Source organism: Lissotriton vulgaris, chromosome 4_1 (genome assembly GCF_964263255.1).
Source record: "Lissotriton vulgaris chromosome 4_1, aLisVul1.2, whole genome shotgun sequence".
Lineage (NCBI taxonomy): Eukaryota > Metazoa > Chordata > Amphibia > Caudata > Salamandridae > Lissotriton > Lissotriton vulgaris.
In genome coordinates, this window is record NC_141691.1 from 525,640,446 (window position 1) to 525,657,405 (window position 16,960).

Below are 16,960 nucleotides of genomic sequence, written 5' to 3' on the forward strand. Positions count from 1 at the left end.
GAGCGGAGAATGGCCTGCTAAGAGGTGGCGACCCCTGCACCTTAGGGTCTTGTGTTTCACCTGTCAGTTATAACCACATAGGAGTGGTTATTTGCTCCGATCTGTTTAACAGGCATACTTCTCTAACCGTCAAAGAACATAGCAGACTTCTTAAATCGCAGGCGTCCCAGGCACCAGGAAGAGTACACTGAACACCAGTATGCCCCAATAGCTTCCTTGCAGTGAGTGCACCAAAGTGTATAGGAAAGACTTGTCTAAGAATGACACACCTAATTTTAGCTTCCACAGCGCATGAAAAAAGTCTCCAATTGAACATGTAAAAATACCACGTAGTCTGAGGAAATTACCATAGTTAATAGCTATTCTTCACTGTCCACAGACAAATCGTGAACTGAAATAAAAGAAAGAAAACAAACTGTTGTACATGCAGTCTATAGCGAGTAATACGATCAGCTATTGTACTGAATAGTTGCAGTGTTAATAGCCGCGGAAAGAGAATGTACGTATGGAGCAGGGTGTGACGTATCAGCAGATCTAGGAGGAGGCGTACACCACACGATGAGTACAGAAAGAAATGGACGGGCCTTTCTAGGAAAATTGGAGTATAGTGTTACATGTCTGTGCTAGGCTAAAGGAGTGTAGATTCGGCTGCTGAGAAAAAGCCATTGGGAGAAAACGAATTCACGTGCGCACGGTGCGACAGCTGAGTGGAGGTGGGTGCAGACTGGCAGACCGCGTAGGTACTTGGCTCGCAGTTTCACTTGGAACGTTAATTCCCCTCCCATCCACAAGAGGACGCTTCAGCATTAGTTTTACTGAACGAAAATACGAGTTAGAAAAGCCGAGTGTTTATTCTCCAGTTCTTATATGACCAAGACAAGTTTGGACATACCTACCCGCAGTAGATATGCGATGTTCGGTTTCATTTTGGAAATGTACTAAGGGTGCTTGGGAGAGGGACACCTACTGAGAATTTTATTGCGGGGCAGACGTTGACCAGTGAAAAGACTTGGAGTTTTAACCTGAAAAGAAAACTCATTAGAAAGCGCTCCAAAACCCCGTCTGGAGTTGTACACGCGATATAGATATACCGACAGTTACAAGGCAACAGCATTTCTAGCGTCACGTAAGTTTCCAGCCGCCGCTCCTGTCAGGGTGTGTCTGCACGTACAAGCATGAGTCAGAAGAAATGACGGTTTAGTTTTGAGGTGGAAGGCAAAGGTTTGCTAACGACATTTTGGAGAGCTTCCCTGAGAATGCATTCCACCAGTGGTGGCTGGTGACATTTGAAAGTGGTGGGCTGGAAAGTTTTCGTGGTACTGCACTGAGGCCAACAAGCAAGCCTGAACAACCTCCCCCGAGAATTTTTTTAAAAAGAGTGGCTAAATGGAGCATTTTCAAGCAAATTTGAGGAAGCAGGAAGGTTGATTAAGCAATTGCGAAAGTTTAATGACATTAATAGTAGAGATTTCATATGATAATGACGTAGGTAGCCGCTTGTTCAGTATAATCAGAGAACTTCACTTTACAACCCCCAACCCCCAAAAACACAACGCACTGACTCACCTGTAAGCACTGTATTTTCCTTTACAATGGCCTTCTCAATATTTTGGCAACTGTGTACCTCCTTCACACACAGTTGCACAGAATAACAATCGCAACTTAAATAAGTGACCTTTGCTTTGATTTTTCAGCAGAGAGGCCAGGGGTTGGATGGCCAAGTTTCCTGAACACATTTTTGACCCACTGAGAGAAATTGACTCAGCCTCCAGCCTATGCTCTAAAGCTCTCAATGGTGGCCCGTTACAAATGCACTGTACAAGAAATATGCTACACAACAAAATACAGAAATACAGCATCCTGGAAATAGTGGGCATTCTTAAGGAATGCAAGATTAAGTAAAACATGAAACAAACAAAAACTATATCACTGACAAAGTCGTCTTGTCCTGCAGTTGTCATGCCTCCTAAAGCCTGGGAGGACTCCCTGCCTGCAACAAGAGATCAATATGGCTGTATATACAATCCTATTGTCAAGTCTTGTCAAGATCTCCTAATTTGGGGAATATCACCGAACCAACGCGGTGGGTGAGTACACATACTAATGAGTTTAAGACTTGACAATAGGATTGTATATACAGCCATATTGATCTGAATACTTTTAACCTACAGTTATGGACTTATTACATGCCCTCTTGGGCTTTCTTCTAAACACTAATTAAGCGGTAATCAGCCAATGAGATGCTACAATTTAGAAGTGAGAATGTTACTCCTATTCAATGATATAATATTCTCTCGTATATGCGAAGTAGATGGAACAGGGATAACATGAGTAGCACTAATGGCTACCTTTCCTTGTCTTTTTTCACAGTAACTATTTGTGAACTACCTAATCTATAGTGCGGACCAAACGTCGCACCGATATTGATGCACCACAAAAGGGTGAGTGCTTTTTTATGATCCTCATAAATGGACCCATTGTATAAAATCTAGTGATACTTAGCCCCGTCTTTCATTTACCATTACAGGTGCCCTAAGAAATTTATTTTTTAACCGACGTGCACTTGGAAAGTATACCCCTTCCCCCATCATCACGTCCTGATGAAGACCCGTTGTTGAGGATTCAAACCACCCTTTATATGTTTGGGTCGAAACGTCGACGACATCCCCCCTTGGGAGCCTGCACCTATTGACCCCTGTCCCGTGCCCCATTTCCAAAAATCCCTTTGCCATCTGTGCAAACTAAGGACTGCGGAATTATTTTGTATATAGTGTATAAGCGAGTAAAAAAGAAGTACATTTTTAACAAGCGTAATCCAGGGCAGGCTCGTTCTCTTTGTATATAAACGATTCACACTATGTTCTTCTGATCATCCTGATCATTCACTTGAGCACACACTTTATTCTTTCTCTGTGCACGGTCTTCTTTGAATACAGAACATATCTCTTGTTTTATTGCTATTGTAAATATATGTATAAAGATGTGTTAAATTTCGAAATTTTGGTATATTGTACATTAAACAGATTGACCTGTTTGGATTGGATTTTTCTCAGTTCTGAAGTTTTTTGGCACTTACTGTAAGATATCCTGTATACGTGGGCTAGTATTATCTATTGATTTAATGACATAGATTCAGTCTTTTCTTAAGGAAGAATAATTTAATCGAATGTTAGAAATACCTCATATGTCATAATTATGTCAAGGACCAACTGCTGTCTATACTACTGCTAAATTACACATGGCAGTCCTCACAATGTGAAAGTCTTTAATACCACAATGTCAGGGACAACGTGTTATGGCTTTACAACCTTTCTCAAGTAAAGAGCCTACTTCCTTACAAAAGTATATACCATCACTATTTTTTAAAAGGGCATGGTAAACATTCTATGTTCCACAAAATAAACTCAACAATGACATTGCATAAATTATACCAATGAGAATCACATGAATGCAAAAATAAATAATAATAATACAGTGCTTGTTTTCACAGCCAGGTTGTTAAGCATATATGTACAATATTGAGTGGAGTCCTTGTTGAATACGAACAAAAGTTTGAGTGTAAAACATCGTGCATGCAGATACCACAATACATTTCAGTATTAACTTGCACTGTGTTACATAAGCCAAAAGAATGTTAAGGCAGCAGCGTATTGTGATGTGGGATGCACGCGGAACAAAGCTTATGACAGCCACGTATTAAGTTAAACGCAGTGAGATCACAAGGTTTGCAGGCAAGATGTGCACTTTTCAAGCATAGTGGCTTCTGAATAAGCTACATTGCGTGAAGTCAGAATTCGGGTACCATAATGCATTTCAATGGTAACTCACGTTTAGACCGGTGAGAGCAATTTCATGCCGTGATGTGCTCAAGCTCTGACAACTTAATGAAGCTACAATGCATCAGAGGTCGCAATAGTAAATATATTGTCATTGAGAATTAGTACTTGTTTCATCCACAATCTGTCAGTAGTATGGCACTGTGTGGCTTTTCTATAGGATGGGATATCATTTCAAAAGTTTGCATTGCAGTCATGTATCTCATTCAGTTTTGCATAGAAGTATGTGGTCACATTTAGTACAAGTTGTTTTTTTTCCTTTTCTGGTGAGTGGTGGGGTTATACAAAATTGCTACCACGTGATGTCACAGCGCTAGCTCACTCTGCGCGACCTTTACGTGGCGGCCATTTTGCAGACCTACTCGGGAACAGAGAAGGAAATTTTGTTACTTGGAAACACTAAGAGGAAGATTTGTTTCCAGTAATTTGTTTAATTGACTGCAGGAAGAACTTACATTATATCGGAATATTCTCAACAGGTGAGGAGGCAGGTATGTTGGTGAGGATTTTCATTTTTCATTATTTTTTTCGAATTTCTTGCTGTTTCTTCATTGGACCTTCATTCTCATTTTATGATGTATTTGCATTGATATATTTTGAAGGAGTTCTTTTCAAATACACCAGTATTATTACCTTATATTTTCAATAACTTTATGGAAGAGGGTGATCATCAACAACAAGAGACAAAGGCTCAACAAAACTTCACCTTAAGTCCTCCTCATTCCTTTTGGTCTTCAGGATCACATCCAGCTATGGAATAGTTGGAATGGAAACATTATTTCATAAATTATATTAGTGCTGTTGACGAAGCAGGTAAAATGAAACCTGATCAAAAGAAAAGAATCCTTTTACATTCTTTAGGTCCAGTGGGAATAAAAACTTATAATCGTATGCCTAAGATGTCAGTTACTGTAGAATTGAATGACTTTGAAGCAGCATTAAAGGATTTGGATAAATATTTTGTGCCTAAGGTCTGCATGGGAGTGGTGAGTTATACATTTTTTGCAGAGGAAACAAAACAAAAATGAACCTGTGGATGACTACATTGATGAATTGAAAAGGCTTGCTATTTACTGCAATTTTGGAGATTTGCATGATGAATTACTAAGGGACCAATTAGTCATGCATTGTAACAATTCTGCAATACAAGAACGTTTATGGGTAAATGGTGACTCGCCTTTAGAGGATATTCTCTCTATCGTAAGGAAGGCAGAAATGTCTTAAAGATGTGCGACACAGCTTAAAGACTCTGACAAGGACACAGGGGCGGTGCTTAAAGTTCAGAGTGGCAATCGAGGGCAACAACAACATAACTCGAACAAGTCTTCCAATCAAATGCAAAAGACTGTGTGGAAAGATAGAGAACTTGAGGACAGGCGACGTTATCGCTGTGAAAGTAAAGAGCATTTAGCGTTTAGCAGGAATTGTCCAGCTGCAAAGAAAAGTTGCAGTATTTGTGGTTTGATTGGCCATTTTAGTAAAATGTGTAGCAGAAGGAAAAGCAATGTCAAATATGTATATGATGAGGATTATAATGATCCTGACAAGTAAAGTGGTGAATGGGAGTGTGTCAAAAGTATCCAAGGTAATTTTGTGATTAACATCACTGATGCTACAGTGAAAGACAAACGTATATGTGATATATCCATAGGGGGTGTACTGGTTAAGGTGTTTGCTGATTCAGGATCACCTTATACAATAACTGATAAAGGAGTATGGAAAGAAAAATTTGTCAAAAAATAGGTGAACAGTTAATATCCGCTGATATTAGTCCCTTGAGTTTCACGGGTGAGAGGATCAACATGTTACGTTTCAGATGGTTGACATTTTTATTTAAAGGGAGATATGCTAGGGAGAACTATATGTATCTGATTTTGGCCCTTCTGTTTTGGGTTGGATGGACCAAAAGAGTTTGAACATAATTTTAGACCCCAACAGTGAAGAAAAGGTAATAGTTGTGGATGACTCCAGCAGACTGCAAGATGATATCAGTAAGTCATTTCCTAAAGTGTTTAGCAAGAATTTGGGATCACTTAAAGGTTTCGAGCACATCATTGTGCTTAAAACAGATGGCGTACCTAAAATTCACAAGGTAAGGCCTATTCCCATACTCATAAGGGATGAGGTAGCAAAAGCATTAGAAGGTTTATTGGAAAGGGATATAATTGAAGAAATAGATCGCTCTGAGTGGATTTCTCCGGTGGTGGTGGCACGCAAGGGGAATGGCAAAATCTGTCTATGCATTGATTTGCGCCATCTTAATAATAACATCGTTATAGATAGGTTTCCACTGCCTAAAATCAATGAAATGGTGTCTTCGCTCAACGGTGCCAGTTGGTTTTCCACCATCGATTTATCAGCAGCTTACCATCAAGTGATGTTATCGCTGGAGTCAAGGAATTCACTGCTTTTATAACACCTTACATTTGTTATCAACTTAAGCGCATGCCTTTCGGCCTCGCATCAGCGGCTGCTGTTTTACAGCGCCTAATGTACAAGTTGCTGGGGAAAATGAGTGGTGTCAAATTTTTTCAAGACGACATATTGATTGCTGCCAAATGCAAGGAGGAACACGACAGTAAACTTAAAGAAGTTTTGAATGTGTTGCAAAATGTAGGATTAACTGTTGAAATCAGCAAGTGCAAATTTGATCAAAGGAGTGTGTCTTATTTAGGACATGTTATTTCTCAGGATGGGGTAAGACCCAACCCATCTTTGGTCAACACTATTGTTGATTCACCTGCTCCTACCAATAAAAAAGAGGTGAAATCATTTCTAGGGATGGCGGATTATTGCGCAAAATTCATCAGGAATTTTGCAAGTAAGGTGTTAAATAATCGTGCCTTTTTGAAAAAGAATACAAAATTTGAATGGACTGGTGAATGTGATGCAGAATTTAACAGTGTGAAGAACGATTTGCAGAATGTGATTGCTCTAAATAGTTTTGATTCAAATTTGGAGTGTATTGTAACTACAGATGCATGTGACAAAGGATTGGGAGCTGTATTGTCACAGAAAGGTACTGATGGTCTTGAGAGGATAATCTAGTTTGCTTCCAGGTCCTTATCTCCAGCCGAAAGTAAATACCCCATAATCGAGAGGGAAGCCTTAGCCTGCGCTTGGGCTTTAGAGCATTTTCGTGTATTTGTGTGGGGGGAGCCAGTTTTGATTCGCACTTATCATCGACCTTTAGTCAAAATTCTCACCACTGAGGGTAGTGTTACAGCTTCTGCTAGACTGGCAAGAATTTCATGCGAATTAAGGAGTTTGTTTATAGCTTGATGTATGTGCCGGGGAGAGAAAATACTGTTGCTGATTATTTTTCCAGGATGCCTGTTCCTAAGGAAGAATGCTCGGATGACCCTTGGGGTGAATTTAACATCGCATTTGTGCATGATGCTGGTGTACCAGCCCTTGATGAAGACAAATGGATGAAGGAACAAAATAAGGATACAGGATTACAATATGTTTTAGAGTGTTTATGCAAAGGTTGGCCCAAGAAGGAAAATGTTACAGACAGTTTGAGACCTTTTTGGGAAATAAGAACGGAATTGTCAATAGATATAGATATAATCGTGAGAGGTTACAGTCATTCCTCCACAGGAATTGAGGAACAAGATTCTACTTCTATGCCACGAAGGTCACTTTGGTATTGTGAGAACTAAAGTCATTGTTAAAAGTATATTTTGGTGGCCGGGTGTTGACAAAGCTGTAGAAAGATTTGTAAGAGATTGTGGATTTTGTTAATCTGCGGACAAATCCTTAAGAACATTGAAGTCACCAATGAGGGAAGGTCTCATACCTAAATTGCCATGAGGAACTATTTCAGTGGATATTTTTGGTCCGGTTGGTGAATTTAAGGAATACAGGTTAGTTGCCATTGATTTATTTTCTAAGTGGCCAACTGTGAAAATTGTTGGAAGTATTGATATGGATGTTATTTTAAAATTTCTGGACAAAATGTTTGTTTTGGAAGGTTTGCCGGCAAGCATTTTAAGTGACAATGGGGTGCAGTTTACATCCAAAAAAGCTTAAGAATATTTTGACAGAGTAGGAATTAAGCATAAGACCACTGCCTTGTATAGTCCCAGTGGGAATGGTACAGTTGAGAGCTTTAATCGTGTAATTAAGGGTGTTATTCAAGCTGCTATGAACAAAAGACATGATTGGAAACTTGAGGTGCAGAAAGCTGTGTGTGCTTACAGGATCACCACACATGATTCTACTGGATTGTGTCCTTTTGTTATCATGAGAGGTAGGAGACCAAGGTGTAAATTTTCTCCTGCTTGGCTTTGTGATGGCACAATACAACATTGGCCTGCTACAGAAGTTAGGGATAAACTTATTCAAGTTCATAATAAGAGTAAATCTTATTATGATAAAAACCCATGATGTGAAGGAAGTTCGAATTAATATTGGTGATTATGTTTGTGTGAAAAGACCTGGTAAAGTTGCTAAAGGTGAGAATCAATTTGGTCCGCCACAAGAAGTGGTGGAGCTTTTGTGCAATGTTGTACGTTTGGATGATGGAAGAGTGTGGAATTTAAAAAAGCATTGCTTTGTGTTCAGGGAGGAATCCAGATGTTTTACTTGAAGGATTGAAGTGTTCTGATGGCATTAAGGACACTGAGCGGATGGAAGACTTTCTTGACCCAGGAGTTATGCGCTCTACTGATCTTCCTGTTGTCAATTTGGAAAGGGAGGTGGTGGAGAGTGCTTTGGAAAACAGTGTTCCTGGTGGGAAGAATGATTCTGTTGTTCAGGAGCCTTCTGGAACCAAGGATGTTGTAGATGGGATAGCATCTGGTACTAGTGACACTGCAGTAAAAGGGGTGGCATATGGAACTAGTGACACAGTTTTTGACTCCACTGATGCCATTAAATCAGCTGTGGTTGCAGATGATTCATCGGTTAGTGGTACTAGGAAAAGAGTGCTTCCTGGATGGCTCAAGGAGTTTGTCATGTGGTTGTAGAGTAATTGATCATTTGTGGGGGTATCATTATTGTTATTTTTTTTCCTTCCTTATTAAAAAAGGGGGGATGTGTTATGTTCTTATATTATGCCTTGTATCTTTTATTGTATGTGATGTGTCAATATTCTAAGGGTGAGACATGGAATGCTTGTTGCATTCTCTGTGCTCGTTCCAGCCGGGAATCAGTTGCTGTCTTGCTTTGCAGACTGAAGCTGTGCTCCCTGGCTCTCGCCTGTTCGATAACTAAACTCATCTTTAAACTACTTCCTGTGTGGATAATCCATCATTACAGAGTTCTGTCTGATTTGTTTTGCTGAAGTGCTGGTGGGGTCCATTACAGCCATTTAAGGCATGCCTGAACTGTGTTGGATGTCCATGATATGCTCTGTTCTAAGTGTGTTGTGGGACTAACTAGTGGAGTTCTACTAGAAAGATAGTGCTAGTCTTCACAATTAAAGGAAAAACGGGGTAAATAGAAATAATAACATTAATATCCAAACTCAAAGGTTAGAGAAGACACAGAAATCCCAAAACACTGGGCGAACCACTAAGCTGCTGTGATCCCACTGCTTCAATTTATTTTTCCAATCTTTCTTTGCAAATTTTAAAAAAAGATAAAAGGACTAGATAAAAGTCAGCAACACTGAATTAGTTCTCTTGCAGTGACCAAAGCAATACATCGGGGTGTCCCACGCAAGACCAAGCAACCGGAACAAAGTCAATTTTTCAAGTTAGCTACATAGAATAAATGAACACACAATTTAAATGGAATTCATTTACATAGTGTGTGGTAATTCTTAGAGTTATCTTAGAAATATAGCATGGACCCGACGGCTTGGTCTTATGTTGAACACCCCAGTTATACATTTTAATCTCAGGAGCAAGGGCTAGTGCAACCATTTGGATTAACCTGCAAAAAGGACTCTTTTAGGTCTGTAAAAGGTTAAAAGCAGATGCCGCTCCGCTCTTCCACTACTTTGATGAATAACAGGAGACAAGACAGTTTACTTGCCATACCTTTTTTTCTCTGTGGTTTTCTGCCATTTTTCTGCCATGATTCATCTGCAGAGTCATCCTCGTCCATACCACTGGGTCGTTCCTCGGCTTCAGATGGTTTTATAAAAATATAGTTTGGGAGGGATGAATTGTCACCGTCCAAATACGTCCCATAGCCATGAACTGAAAGTTTAGGAAACAAAAATGACACAACTCAATCGACTGCTTGATCCAAACTTCAGGATCTGGACATGTGTAGGCCATATTTAGAAGTCCGAAAAAGCACTCAACAGAGGTATCTTTCTGGTACTGACACATGGTGGTCACATCAAACCACCAACCAATTTCAAATTATTAACCATTAATTGCGGCAATAATGAATGCCGGTGAAATTAGTGGTGGAAATGGAATTGGCCAAAGACTGAGTGGTCTTATACGCTGCGTCATTTGCATATATCTGCACAGCACATTCTCTTTGCTCTACACTTGTACTTTTTCCCAGCTCCAAGTTCAAATATGAGGAAGTAAAATAAAATGGCGAGGTTCCAATGCAACAACAAGGATGGAAAAACTCACGCATGCGCTTTTCGTCCAAGATGTTATTTGGGGACTCGATGTCCAGGAGAATCTCTGCTGCCTCCGTGGTTTCAGCTGAAGTGTCTGGACAGGATGCGTCATCTGCAAGAGAAACCACGAGTGCACTTTAGGGTCACATCACAAGGTTTAGTAGCATGTGCAGACAGTGAACCTTATTAATTACCCTGGAGCCCTGGCATCGCTTAAAGCAGTATGGCTGCTCACACCAAAGAGATTTACCAAAGCATCGAAGAGATTTCAGCCAGATGGCATGTGATAATGCCGGGGAGAAACATCTGTAATAGTATTACTCAACCATCAGCATCGACATCATAAAACTTTATTCGATCTTAGATCATAAAAGTATAGTTCATCATATCCCGGGTTCTGACAAAAATACCAGTTCATAAGTTTCTGTTTACATTTACAGCCTAAGCTAATTACATTTTTATCATTTGGCATAAAATATGGTTGATACTTAAAGATAAAACCAAGAGTGCTAGCTGTTTATACCCCACGTGACTACGTGCTTTTCATAATCAGATACAGAGAGGGTCTTACCCAGCCCTGCCCTTTCCATACAATGTAGCACCACTTTACAGCAACCCTTGACTCATAGCGTATGCTGGGAGGGATGGGGCGGTGTTATACTGCTAAGCAGTACAGCTTTTATGACACAGCTTCATCACTTCGGTATTTACAATGTCTAAAAACGGAGTTTCCTTTTCCTTATGCAAGCCCACAGGAAGCTAGCTATTGAAAAGCTTGGATGCGGGTGGCTACATTTTTTTAAAGAAAGCTAGAAGCCACTCTACATCGTCAAAAATTGTGTTGTCTTAAAATTGGTAAACTATATTTTGCTCTTTCCGCTTTATATAAATCACAAAATAAAAGTATATGGAGACCTGATTGCTCTAATCTGCCGTCAAGTACATATGCAGCTTGTTTTCAAGTAAGTTGCCGTCATTTTTCATTCCAAAACAGGTCGTAGGCTTGTCCTACCTTTCGCCATGTTCCTGTCTCTTTCTAAACTCCTGCATGTGTTACCGGCCCAGTGCAACCCTTCTTACTCCACTGATCACCTCATGCTGGCCCGGTCTGCTTATGAGCGCTGGCGCTGTGGGGTTGCCAAGTAATGCTGCCTTCGCCTTAAAGAATGAAGCATCTTCACAGAGCGGTCTCAGAGAGTGCCTGTGGGACTCAAGGCACTACTTAAAGCCTGGTGCCAAGCTCACAGGGGGAGGGGAGGTCAGAGCAAACGGGTGTGGCGTGACCAGAGCAGCCTGCGGAGATCTGGGTGTGCCCTGCAAATTTCAGGAGATGACAATGGCTGGATAACTCTAGTGGTTAATGTACTTGCTGAGGTGATTATGTTTTGTATGGCCAGTTTTGATTCATTATACATTTGCACAGACTGTTAATGTGCCTGCTGCAAAGTCCATGTAACACAAAGATCACAGCTTATGTTTAACGTAGATTGCTCAGGGGGTTACTGCTGGAGTCACAGAGATGCTTAAATTACTTGCAGTTCATAAATTACAATCCTTCTAATAAGGCACAGTAAGTTATGAACCTGCATCAAAGAGATCCGTGCAAACGGGGTCATAGGTTTAGATCGTTTTTGTTTTTCCTTGATCTCTAGTTATTCGAAGGCTAAAAAGGGTTCTTTAGGACAGTAATAAATTCATTTTAGCATATATATGCCCCCACCCACTGTGTTACGTTTTTAATCCTATGTTCATCCAGACTAAACACACTTGACATGCCCACCAGTTTTGATGACGTGTGACTCCTACACCTTCTAACTCTCATTGCCTTGTGTACCACGCCCTCCCTATACAGTGATTAACACGCTTGTTTGACTCATTTGTTCTGTATAATCCATGTGTGTGATATAAAACGCTCTGACATCCTACATTGGGATGAGCAGTACGATAAAAAAAAAACTTCAATACATTTGCGGGAGGGGCTACAGGGGAGATGAGGGACACCATTGGAGCGTGGTAGTGAGGGAATCCGTGGAGAAAGATTGTTGCACCAGGGACCGCCAATGCTGAAGCCATTCCTGTGAGCATGGACATGTATTCACAGACCTGTTAACAATCAGACCAGGAGCGGAATTTTCATCAAATAGAGCCAGGCAGGCATTAACAGCCATTAGCTGACCGGGTACAGATGCAGGATATTTTCTGTTTGGTTTATATTTTTTTTCTGAAGTTGTCGGGCCATGTTCTAAACAAGTCACCATCAGATAACTACGCTTTACCCTCATGAAGGGCTACTTGCTTGCCACCCTGAGCTTAGATCGTCGACGGACAGCCCTCATACAGTGCATTAGGTGATACTGAAAAACAGTAAAAAAAAGATCTAAAAAGAGTGCAACCTAAGAAGCGTAACTAAGAACCCTCCACAAGAGGCGTGGCCTACATAACTAATGGCGTGACCTTATAGAAGTGAAATAGAATTATAAATAGAGACTTACGGAACAAAGTATAACCCAAACCAGCAAAGTACAAGATAATTATATGAAATATTATGCTGCACCATAATTCTGGTCCATCATCAATAAAACTCTTAATAAAATACATTTTAAAATAAACAGTACCTCACTGCTTGCAATTGCTATCCTTAGCGAGTCACACGACAACTTGGTTATGCAATTGGAATGAAACAGTATGTAAGGCCGTGGGTCACCAGTAGTTAACACCAAGGATCCTGTCCGGGAATCACCCATTGCCACAGGTGCTGGACAAAAGTCCTCGCAATCCCGATCTGCCTTTAGGGCTTTTTAAAAAACATTTTTGTTAAACAGACCTACTCTTCTACAAAACACAATGCGGGGCTGTCCATTAGGCAACCAGTGATGAAACACTCTACACAGGAGCATCAAGTGACAGATCGCATCAATTCGGCACAGCAGAGAAAGGCCAGCCCCATGGCCACAATAAGCATACTTTGACAATGAAACAGAAGCGCGGTATGTCATCATGTCAGTGGTTAGGTATCCACCACCACTGCCATCCCATCCATACCTAGCAAACAGACCAGTACCAGTCTAAAAAATCAAAGCTCTAAGAATTCAGGTAGATACTGTTTGGGTATGGGGGCGATATTAGTGCCTCAGCTGCCAGACAGGAAGTCTCAAAGGGAACCTCCCAGCCACAATCTGTCCTCTGGCGTCTATTCTGGGACAGGCCACTATAACAACATCCCAAATGGGCAGTACCAGAACCTTCTGCACTCCTCTAACTTCTTTCTGAATCACTTTCCTCTCTCACCCACCCACTTCACCAGTTTGAGCCCCCATCTATATATGTATCAGCATCACCGGCTGATTTCCAGCTCTTTGAGAGCGGTCTACAGGCAAGTATAAGCGGCAGATCCATGAATCTATCAATAACTTTTTAGGCTGTGCTGCAGATGTGTAGGCCAAGCAAATACAGTTGTGGAGTACACTTAAAGGTACTATCCATAGCTCAGCAAATAACATGCAATACAGTAGCTTAATATGGTGTTATGGTTGAATAGGACTACAGCATATGGAAGAATCTCGCACTGTCTGCCCAACATTGAGCGCATGTGAACACCACGCTAGGGAACATGGCACACAGGCGTTGGGGTGAGATACTCCGTTTCCTTTCATACCTTACTTGCAAACAATGACCGTGCTTAGAAAAATCTTGACCGGAGACCTCACAAGGCAGGCAGTTCTCTTGGTCTGGCAAATAGCAGAACGTCCACCAATTGTTGGGGTCCAGTACACTTGCATGTAACCTATATTTTACAAAATAAGTTGGTGATATAATGAGCACAGGACATTTCCCTGGAGCTGTGTAGCAATAAGTCACGTGTCCTTATTCTTGAACAAAGTATTTGATCTTGGAAAAATCATGTCCTGCCTGTGTTTCACCATTTTTTTGCCATTATGTGAGAATTATAAAAAAGGCTCAACACGGAGAAATTAGCTTGAAAGAAATATTCTCAGGACATGCCAGAGGACAGTTTTCCTCAATACATGATTTTATCATATTTCCATGGCTAAAAGAGTATTATTGACAAGATGACAACCCGGTGCACCACTGGCCCTAATTTAACAAAACACCTTAATGCAAAGCTTCGTCTCAATCCTGTTTTTCAACTTTATCATTACCATAAAGATGTGTGAAATTCCAAATTGGTGTACAATGGATTGCAAGCAACTCCTGAGGTCACAAAGTTATACTTCTAGATGTGAGCAGTGTTGATCGCGGCACATACCTAGTGCTAAGAGGGCCAGGCACATATCCTTTGCTCCCAAGGTCCTGGAACATACCACAGACCCAAGCACACATCCTGCACTCACTAGTTCCAGGCACACACCCAGCGTCAGAGTGCTAGATCAGACTTAAAAACCTGTTTATGCCATTGAGCCCCAAGCTTTCTACCAACATCTAGGGACTGTTGTGACTCAAAGCACCAATGGGATTAAATCCTGGATTAATGAAAGCTCCAGCCTCTCTGGGCTCACCTTTCCACCCTGAGCACACCCTCCCCTCTTCGTGCTGCACACACTGCAAACAGCAGATCCCAGAATCCCAGAGTTGGCTCCCTAAAATTCAGGCCTGTGCCTTTTACCTCCGGTGTTGTGCTATAATACACAAAGAGCTCTTACAGAAACCCATCATTAAGCCCCAGCTAACCAGGCCATGGCAGAGAGGCAGGAGACACAGTGAGCAGCAACTAGTGTCAAGTGGAAAGCAGGCTGATCCAAAAACAAACAAGGGCAAGGGAAGCATGACAAGTACATCGCGGATAGTCACAAAGGCTGGTCAGAGCAGGTAGCAGAGTTAATTGACCACCCAAGATACCAATAAGAATATCCTTCACAAAGACCTAAACTGACACAGACATCCAAACTAAAGCGACCATGTACTGCTTACTTCCTGTGTCACACAGAGAATTTTTAGTGATGGTGATAGGCTGTGCGAGTTAGAGTTTTTTAATCTGCAAGCACAAAAAGAAATAGTGGGCCCCATACGGCCATGTTTCAGTGTCCTTTTTAGGTCAAGCATTCAAGACCTCTTGAATATACTTTAGTATATACAGATCAGCCCGAGGACTTGTCTGCTTCAGCTTAGGGACGTTTTTTCTTTTAAACTGCTTCTATTTCACAGTCTTGATAGAAAACCACCAGTAGAGGCAACTAAAATACCAGAATTGCTTTCTGCTTTTTCAACTGCCTCTATTTAACTGTCTTGATAGAAAACGACTAGTAGAGGTCGGTAAAATACCAGAATTGCTTTCTGCTGAGGGACTTTCTTTTTTTTCCTTTTCTGGCAACTGCCTCTATTTACCTTTTTTGTTAGAAAACGACCAGCAGAGGTCAGTAAAATAAATCATTTTAGCATTCTCTAGTTTCCAGCCCATAGAAACTGTCTTCCACAAGCACCCATAGACAATAATATTTTTTTCAAATCTTGTATTTTCAGGAATATGATCACCGAATGTACTGATTTCATATTAAAACCAGAGCTTTGGACTATACCATTCCCAGCTGAAAGGCAATATTTCTCTCCATGTGTTCCAATACCTGGCATGTCATACAGTTTGGTGCTTACTTTCCCTCCATGTTAAAGAACAGTAGATGTTTCAGCACCCAGGCTAATGTGCTGCATAGCTAAAAGGCGAGACCAAATGCATTGCAAATGCTTGTTTTCCTTTGCCAGAGCTCAGCCGTGGCAGTCCCTGGCCCATTTAAAACACTGTCCTTTGATATTCGCTAATGCTGCATTGGTGCTTAACCAATATTTCAGTTTTATCAGGTGCACGTAACAGGTCTGTATTGCAGATTCCACAAATTTGTCCCAGCACCTGACATAAATGGACTTTGTAGAGGACGCCGGTCAGTGAGGAAGACACCCACAACCTTGAGAGATAGACTGAACAAAAGTCAGCTGCCCCTGCTCACCCATGGAGGTGTCGATGCTGCAGGTTTGCATGCCCTGCCCTGCTGCTGCGACAGAAGATTCTCCTGATGCAGGATTAATGCTAAAGCCCAGGAGTTCCACATACCACTTGCTCCGGTCCCAATCTGGAGCCACTAAGATGACTTGGACTCAGTCTATCATGATTATATTTAAAAACTAGGGACATGAGAGCCAGAGACTGGAAGGCATACAGAACTCCTGTGCTCCACTCTAGCTTGAATGTGTCTCCTACAGAAAGCGTTTTTGGGAACTTCAACATGCAGCAGTTTCTGCCACCATGTGTTCTTGACGGTGGTGAAAAATCTAAACCAGGCTCTGCCCACTAATGGAAGAATGGCCTGCACCACCTCAGGATGTAACTGTCACTTGTAATCCATCAGGCATCTTCAGCTGTGCTTGTTGCACCCTGTCCTTTAAAGATCATGCCAGGTGTTTCACCATCAGGGAGACGCCCTGACCCTTCAGCCAACTCTAGAGGCATAACACAGCTTGACACAGGACCCAGGACAGAGCTCTGCCCTGCTTGTTGCAGTACCACATGGCAGTGGTGTTGTCCTTGAGAATTTACACCGCCTTTCTCTTGATGGACAGACTGCCTTCAACGCCAGGCGGA

At 41.4% G+C, this 16,960-nt stretch overlaps 1 protein-coding gene across 2 annotated transcripts in view; it reads right to left on the minus strand.

The window, feature by feature from the left end:
• LOC147721189 (ETS-related transcription factor Elf-1-like) overlaps positions 1–16,960 on the minus strand; it is a 263,214-nt gene that overhangs the window by 68,103 nt on the left and 178,151 nt on the right. For both annotated transcript variants that reach the window (XR_015309863.1, XM_086964672.1), the window contains 2 exons: positions 10,382–10,483; positions 9,827–9,988 (listed from right to left, as the gene is read on the minus strand). Coding sequence is in view for 1 of the 2 variants with exons in the window: in XM_086964672.1 (XP_086820798.1) it covers positions 9,827–9,988; positions 10,382–10,483 (264 nt within the window). In the remaining variant the exon portion in view is untranslated. The remainder of the gene's footprint in view (positions 1–9,826; positions 9,989–10,381; positions 10,484–16,960) is intronic.